The sequence below is a fragment of the Chanos chanos genome, chromosome 16, assembly GCF_902362185.1.
Source record: "Chanos chanos chromosome 16, fChaCha1.1, whole genome shotgun sequence".
Classification (NCBI taxonomy): Eukaryota; Metazoa; Chordata; class Actinopteri; order Gonorynchiformes; family Chanidae; genus Chanos; species Chanos chanos.
Genome location: NC_044510.1, coordinates 17,620,415 through 17,628,580, shown reverse-complemented (window position 1 = coordinate 17,628,580; position 8,166 = coordinate 17,620,415). Strand labels below are relative to the sequence as shown.

General features: G+C 46.6%; 1 protein-coding gene across 1 annotated transcript in view; it reads left to right on the top strand.

Annotated features, from left to right (window-relative positions):
- mrtfaa (myocardin related transcription factor Aa) overlaps positions 1–7,851 on the top strand; it is a 48,082-nt gene extending 40,231 nt beyond the window's left edge. Inside the window, exons 12-19 of the mRNA XM_030793342.1 lie at positions 224–658; positions 1,345–1,839; positions 3,801–4,022; positions 4,192–4,308; positions 5,158–5,283; positions 5,576–5,650; positions 7,158–7,215; positions 7,316–7,851. Coding sequence (XP_030649202.1) covers positions 224–658; positions 1,345–1,839; positions 3,801–4,022; positions 4,192–4,308; positions 5,158–5,283; positions 5,576–5,650; positions 7,158–7,215; positions 7,316–7,851 — 2,064 coding nt within the window. The remainder of the gene's footprint in view (positions 1–223; positions 659–1,344; positions 1,840–3,800; positions 4,023–4,191; positions 4,309–5,157; positions 5,284–5,575; positions 5,651–7,157; positions 7,216–7,315) is intronic.
- Positions 7,852–8,166: the final 315 nt, after the last annotated feature.

The window sequence follows — 8,166 nt, the reverse complement described above, 5'->3', positions numbered from 1 at the left end:
GTCAGAACAAACAGGAAAGACCAGGATTGCTGTGCAGTTATACAGTCGGTGATACAGTAAACACGCATCGGTACTGAACATTTACCAAAAGCATTGTTTTATGTAATGGTAAAGTTTAATTGCAGTGCTAACCTTGTAACAGTAAAGTTGTAAAGCAGTTGTTCTGAGCCTTTTGGCTACTGTGCCCAAAAACTGTGGCTGTACTTCCGTCTTTGTCCTGTAGGTGGCAGAGCTGAAACACCTGCTGAAACCAAGAGGCTTACCTGTATCAGGAACTAAGAATGAACTCATTGATCGGCTCAGGAGCTTCCAGGAGCAGCATGGAGAGGATTCTCCCGACACCTCTACAGGGAGCACTAATGTGCCAACAAATCTTAAGACCGCCTCTCACACCAGTCCGTCACAACCGATCCAGTTCTCTGGCCACACCCCTTTCCTAAGCAGAACCGCTGTTTTCCACCAATCAGCCGACAGAGGTGTGGTGTTGGCAACCTTCCCATTCGTGGCTGCTGTTAGTGGAGGCATTGCTCAGACTGTAGCTCCGCCTTTTGCCAGCACAAGTTCCTCCCCACCTGTTTCCCCCGCCCTCTCTGAGCACTCATTGGCTGGAATGAGTCCAGATGAAACAAGCTGTAATGGAGATGAATTTGGTGAAATGGTAAGTAATTGTTCATTCCTATAAGCATTTTGCTGTGACTCGTTAGAAGAGTCAGTTCTGCAGAGAACACTCACCAGGTTTCCTAGCACACAGGAATGACAGGAGGACAGTGTTGTAATACCTGTGGGTTTATCTCAAGAACAAAACTTCAGTGCTCTTCAGCAAGGCTATAACACACACCCCACACACTGATACCTTAACACACACATGACAGGCACTTATACCTTAACACACATGACAGACACTGATACCTTAACACACACTACATATACTGATACATTAACACAAACGGAGCACACTGATGCTTTAACAACCGTTTCTTTGGGGGAGAAACCCTTTGATTCCTGGTCAGCAGTTTTATGGTGTAGTTCTCTTCGCTGTAAAAAGACACGTTAAAAGTGACTGGAGACCCCAGCTCTGTCTTACCTGTGTCTCTGTCGTTGCAGGTGACTGGAGACCCCAGCTCTGTCTTACCTGTGTCTCTGTCGTTGCAGGTGACTGGAGACCCCAGCTCTGTCTTACCTGTGTCTCTGTCGTTGCAGGTGACTGGAGACCCCAGCTCTGTCTTACCTGTGTCTCTGTCGTTGCAGGTGACTGGAGACCCCAGCTCTGTCTTACCTGTGTCTCTGTCGTTGCAGGTGACTGGAGACCCCAGCTCTGTCTTACCTGTGTCTCTGTCGTTGCAGGTGACTTCTCCACTGACTCAGCTCAGTCTTCACCCTTCCCCCCTGCACCCGCAGGTCATCTCTGTCAAAGAGGAGATATCAGGCCTTGAACCTGCGTCCTGCTGCCACTCTCATTCCCCCTTCTCCACAGAGATCCTTGTGGACAAGGACCAGATGTTGCAGGAGAAAGACAAGCGCATTGAAGAACTAACACGCATGCTTCAGCAGAAGCAGAGACTTGTGGAGACGCTTCGATCGCAGCTGGAAGGGCGACGCGTTGTGCAAGTTCGGGTGAAGGAAGAGCCTCCTGACGAGCAGGAGGTGGTGGAGGTGTACATCAAACAGGAGATAAAGGAGGAGGAGGAGATGCAGATTGATGAGCAGACGCTGCAGCTGTATGGGCAGACGCACCAATCAAACGTCCAGTCACTGCAGCCAGACACGCAGATGTTTCAGAAATCACAGTCAGAGTCGCAGTCAGAGTCGCAGTCAGAGTCGCAGTCAGAGCAGATGCATGTAAAACAGCTGAGGCAACAGCGCACACATCAGACATCACAGTCAAACCAGTCCCTACGGCCGCAATCAAACCAGTCTGTACAGCCACAATCAAACCAGTCAGTACAGCCACAATCAAACCAGTCAGTACAGTCAAAATCAAACCAGTCCCTATGGCCGCAGTCAAACCAGTCAGTACAGCCGCAATCAAACCAGTCAGTACAGTCAAAATCAAACCAGTCAGTACAGTCAAAATCAAACCAGTCAGTACAGCCGCAATCAAACCAGTCAGTACAGTCAAAATCAAACCAGTCAGTACAGTCAAAATCAAACCAGTCAGTACAGTCAAAATCAAACCAGTCTGTACAGCCGCAATCAAACCAGTCAGTACAGTCAAAATCAAACCAGTCAGTACAGTCAAAATCAAACCAGTCAGTACAGTCAAAATCAAACCAGTCTGTACAGCCGCAAACAAACCAGTCCCTACGGCCACAAACAAACCAGTCCCTACAGTCAAAATCAGACCAGTCAGTACAGTCAAAATCAAACCAGTCAGTACAGCGGCAAATGCAGCACACAGCTTTCACACAGCGAACACAGCCTAACCAGCACACCCATCAGAAACCAGCTCTGCAGCAGAACCTTCTCAGCCAACGCAACATTCTAAACCAACAACCAAAGCAACAGAACCGGTGCCTGCAGAAACCCACCCACCACACGAAGAAAAAGTGCCCAAAACTGCAACAACTGCCGCTGCAGGAGGAAAAAACTCAGCATCAGGTCAGCTCCATCACAGTACATCTCACTTCTCACAACTACCCACATCACGGTCCAGTCAGCCCTGTTACAGTACGTCTCACTATTACATCACAGTCAGGTCAGCGCTGTTACTGTACATCTCACAATTACCCACATCACAATCAGGTCAGTCCTGTTACAGTACGTCTCACTATAACATCACAGCCAGGTCAGCGCTGTTACTGTACATCTCACAATTACCCACATCACTATCCGGTCAGCCCTGTTACAGTACGTCTCACTATAACATCACAGCCAGGTCAGCGCTGTTACTGTACATCTCACAATTACCCACATCACTATCCGGTCAGCCCTGTTACAGTACGTCTCACTATAACATCACAGTCAGGTCAGCGCTGTTACTGTACATCTCACAATTACCCACATCACTATCCGGTTAGCCCTGTTACAGTACGTCTCACTATAACATCACAGTCAGATCAGCGCTGTTACTGTACATCTCACAATTACCCACATCATGACCAGGTCGGGGGCGGCATGGTGGTGCAGTGGGTAGCACTGCCGCCTCATAGCAAGAAGGGCCGGGTCCTTTTTGTGTGGAGTTTGCATGTTGTCCCCGTGTCTGCGAGGGTTTCCTCCCCCTGTCCAGGCATGCAGGTCAAGTGAATTGTAGATAATTGTAGATAATGAATGACTGATCAGGTCAACTCCATTACTGTACATCTCACAATTACTCATGTTATGATAAGGTCAGCTCTGATACTCTGATATCTCACTATTACATTACAGTCTGGTCAGCTCTGTTAAAATACGTCTCACTATTACAGCACAATGCAGTCAGCTCTGTTACAGTGAGCATCACCATCACACACAACATATTTTTCAATAACATTATGTCAGTATCCAGGTGAAAGCAAATTCCAAAACCCATCACTGAGCCTGTGGCATTCAGTCAGCCATTCACACAGTCTATCATCAAAGCAATTTGCATCATTTAATACAGAGGGTCTCACACATAACCAGGCAGTCTTGAGTAGATGCTTTCTTGAATAAAAGAAAGATACCATTCTGTGTAGCATAATGTCCTCAGTAATTGTCCAGTTATTGCACGGTTTTCAGTAAACACATTGGTAAATATCACCAACGGATAGATTACGGGGAGACCAATGCTGATCTGGTGCATGACATAGAGCACGAGATGTGTGATAAGATGTGTTTTTTAGTATGATGTCATAGCCGCCTTTTCTCACGTCTCTCAAGTGTTTGTCAGTCTGCACTCAGACTCCGCCTCCTCATTCCAGGATCTCCTCAAATCCCAGACTGCACCCACTCTACTCACAGACAGCAATGGAAACCATTTCCTAATAGCTCTGACCAATCACAGCACAAAGGACTATGGCACTGACCGCCCTCAGACGAAACTAACCAATCACATGGCACTCAAGGTACGTGGTTTTTAATAGCGTAAAATACTGATACTGAATCTGTTAATGTTACAGTTTATTTTTTTCTTCAGAGGATTTATTCAGTTTATTCAGCTAAACACCAGTTTGTCAAAGCGTCTGTGAAATCATCAATGAGATTTTTCAAAGATCACACTTGTTTGATTTCCAGAGATTACAGTCAATGCCCACCAAACTGCCCAGCCAATCAGCAATGCCGATACACAACACTCAACCCAAGCAGATTACAGAGCTGGACACAGTCAATCAGCCAATGAGAACTGAGAATGTGAGTCAGCTCTGCCTCGCCACAGTTTTTTTTTCTTTTGTTAAATAGATGGAGTTGTGTAAATGGATGGAGTTGTTTAAATGGATGGAGTTGTGTAAATGGATGGAGTTGTTTAAATGGATGGAGTTGTTTGTATGGATGGAGTTGTTTAAATGGATGGATGGAGTTTTTTAAATGGATGGATGGAGTTGTTTAAATAGATGGAGTTGTTTAAATGGATGGAGCTGTTTAAATGGATGGAGTTGTTTAAATGAATGGATGGAGTTGTGTATATGGATGGATGGAGTTGTGTGTATGGATGGAGTTGTGTAAATGGATGGAGTTGTGTAAATGGATGGATGGAGTTGTGTAAATGGATGGATGGAGTTGTTTAAATAGATGGAGTTTTTTAAACGGATGGAGTTGTTTAAATGGATGGAGTTGTTTGTATGGATGGAGTTGTTTAAATGGATGGATGGAGTTTTTTAAATGGATGGATGGAGTTGTTTAAATAGATGGAGTTTTTTAAACGGATGGAGTTGTTTAAATGGATGGAGTTGTTTGTATGGATGGACAGAGGCGTGTAGGTGGAGGGGTACAGTTGTGTGGTTGATGTGAGGCTGATAGGCACAGTGGGTAATTGAATCTGAATAAGGAGCCGTGAGAACAGCATCAGTTCCCAAGGATGTACTGCCTAAACCCCATAATCTCTTTAAATGGATTATAATTCAGCTAATGAGTGTGATAATGCCAGTCAATTTGACTGATGGATGTGAAATGCATAAGTAGCAGTAAACTGGTCATTTTAACCTAATTAATCAATTAATTAAAATTTAAAGCTAATGAAGACTGATGTTGAATCCCCTGCAGGAACAGAAACTGGAGCTAAACATATCAGCAAATCAGACGCAAGAAGCTGCCACTTCTGTTTCTGATTCACCCAATCAGCAGCCCTTCCCTGATCCGGACCCTGCCCCCTCTCCGCCCACCCACGCAGTAAATATTTTCACCGTTGATAAGTTTTGAGCCTCCGATCTGAGATTTTACACCTGTTTTTCCTGGATCCTCGATTTTGACCTGACACAAGTACATTCCAACTCTTTCTCTCTGTCTGTCTCTCTCTCTGTCTCTCTCTCTCTCTCTCTCTCTCTGTCTCTCTCTCTCTCTCTCTCTGTCTCTCTCTCTGTCTCTCTGTCTGTCTCTCTCTCTCTCTCTCTCTCTCTCTCTGTCTCTCTCTCTCTCTCTCTGTCTCTCTCTCTCTCTCTCTCTGTCTGTCTCTCTCTCTCAGGAGTATGCGTGCCCAGGCTTGGATGAACAACTGTTTTCGCCTCCCTCTCCTGCACAGAACTCTCCCTGTGACAAGGTCCCTTTCCTTTCTTTTGATCTGAAGTCTGTCACTCTGTCTGTCATCCTGTCTGTCACTCTGTCATTCTATCTTTAAGTCTTTCTGTCATTCTGTCGGTGCTCTGAGTGATGGGGGGGGTCAGTACTGTATAGTGAGTGATGGGGGGGTCAGTATTGTATAGTGAGTGATGGGGGGGGGGGGTCAGTATTGTATAATGAGTGATGGGGCGGTCAGTATTGTATAGTGAGTGATGGGGGGGTCAGTATTGTATGGTGAGTGATGGGGGGGGTCAGTATTGTATAATGAGTGATGGGGGGGTCAGTATTGTATAATGAGTGATGGGGGGGTCAGTATTGTACAGTGAGTGATGGGGGGGTCAGTATTGTACAGTGAGTGATGGGGGGGGTCAGTATTGTACGGTGAGTGATGGGGGGGTCAGTCTTGTATAATGAGTGATGGGGGGGTCAGTATTGTATGGTGAATGATGGGGGAGTCAGTATTGTATAATGAGTGATGGGGGGGGGGTCAGTATTGTATAGTGAGTGATGGGGGGGTCAGTATTGTACAGTGAGTGATGGGGGGGTCAGTATTGTATAATGAGTGATGGGGGGGTCAGTATTGTATAGTGAATGATGGGGGGGGTCAGTATTGTATAATGAGTGATGGGGGGGTCAGTATTGTACAGTGAGTGATGGGGGGGTCAGTATTGTATAGTGAATGATGGGGGGGGTCAGTATTGTATAATGAGTGATGGGGGGGTCAGTATTGTATGGTGAGTGATGGGGGGGTCAGTATTGTATGGTGAGTGATGGGGGGGTCAGTATTGTATAGTGAATGATGGGGGGGGTCAGTATTGTATAATGAGTGATGGGGGGGTCAGTATTGTACAGTGAGTGATGGGGGGGTCAGTATTGTATAGTGAGTGATGGGGGGTCAGTATTGTATAATGAGTGATGGGGGGAGTCAGTATTGTATAGTGAGTGATGGGGGGGGGGTCAATATTGTATGGTGAATGATGGGGGGGGTCAGTATTGTATAATGAGTGATGGGGGGGTCAGTATTGTATAGTGAGTGATGGGGGGGGTCAGTATTGTATAATGAGTGATGGGGGGGTCAGTATTGTATAATGAGTGATGGGGGGGTCAGTATTGTATAATGAGTGATGGGGGGTCAGTATTGTATAGTGAGTGATGGGGGGGTCAGTATTGTATAGTGAGTGATGGGGGGGTCAGTATTGTATAGTGAGTGATGGGGGGGAGTCAGTATTGTATAGTGAGTGATGGGGGGGAGTCAGTATTGTATAGTGAGTGATGGGGGGGTCAGTATTGTATAGTGAGTGATGGGGGGGTCAGTATTGTATAGTGAGTGATGGGGGGGGGGGTCAGTATTGTATAGTGAGTGATGGGGGGGGTCAGTATTGTATGGTGAATGATGGGGGGGGTCAGTATTGTATGGTGAATGATGGGGGGGTCAGTATTGTATGGTGAGTGACGTGCATGTGTGTGACATTTGTGTGCTTCTGCAGGAAAATGGATCCACTGGTCAGATGGATGACCTCTTTGACATTTTGATTCAGAACGGAGGTGAGGACTGTCTGTTTAACTTCAGTCTAATTCTCTCTCCCATACGCTGAAAAAAACAAACCACAGAAACAACTCTATTCATCTTTTCTGTCTCTTGCAGAAATCCCTGCCAATTTTAAACATATCCCAGATCCCGCTCTCTCAAAACTTCGCCCAAACACGCCTCCTTTTTCCACCACCCCATCCCCGGTTCCCCTTTCACCTTTGACCCCATCTGACCCTGAAAGTCCTGCAGAGCCCACTCCAGATCAGACCCAGCTCTCTGTCCTGGTGGAGTCCAACGGCGGCGGGTCAGGAAGTGGACGGCTTGAGGACTTCCTTGAGAGCACGACAGGCAAACCCTTGCTGGGGGTGGAGCCTGGAAGCACCCTGACTTTGATTGACGACCTGCACAGCCAGTTGCTGAGCACCCCCAGCATTCTGGATCACCCGCATTCTCCAATGGACACGAGTGAGCTGAGCCTAATGCCACACCCACTAGGCCCAGGAGACTCCGCCCTGGACTGCATGGATTGGTTGGACGTTGGTATAGGTGGAGGGGTGGGGCTACACCCCCCCAGCTCTCACATGGGTTCCAGCCTGTTCTGTACAGACTTCTTGGACAGTCCAGACCTGCAGTTACACTGGGATTCCTGACACTGGGCAAATTATATACAGTGATGTATCAACAAAGACTTACGAGTCCATTCGACATCAGGGACTTATATCTCTCACAGTCTTATCACAGTCTTGTAGCTCATATTGACTTGCAGAATAATCCAAGACTTAGAGGTCAGACAAAAGCAGCTCTGATACCCATGGAGTTTAACATGACTCAGACAAGACCAGCAGTTCAGATCTGACAGACTGAAAACATCAAACAGACTCAGAGAAAAAGACTGAAAACATCAGACAGACTCAGAGAAAAGGACTGAAAACATCAGACAGACTCTGATCTGAAGTGTAACGAAC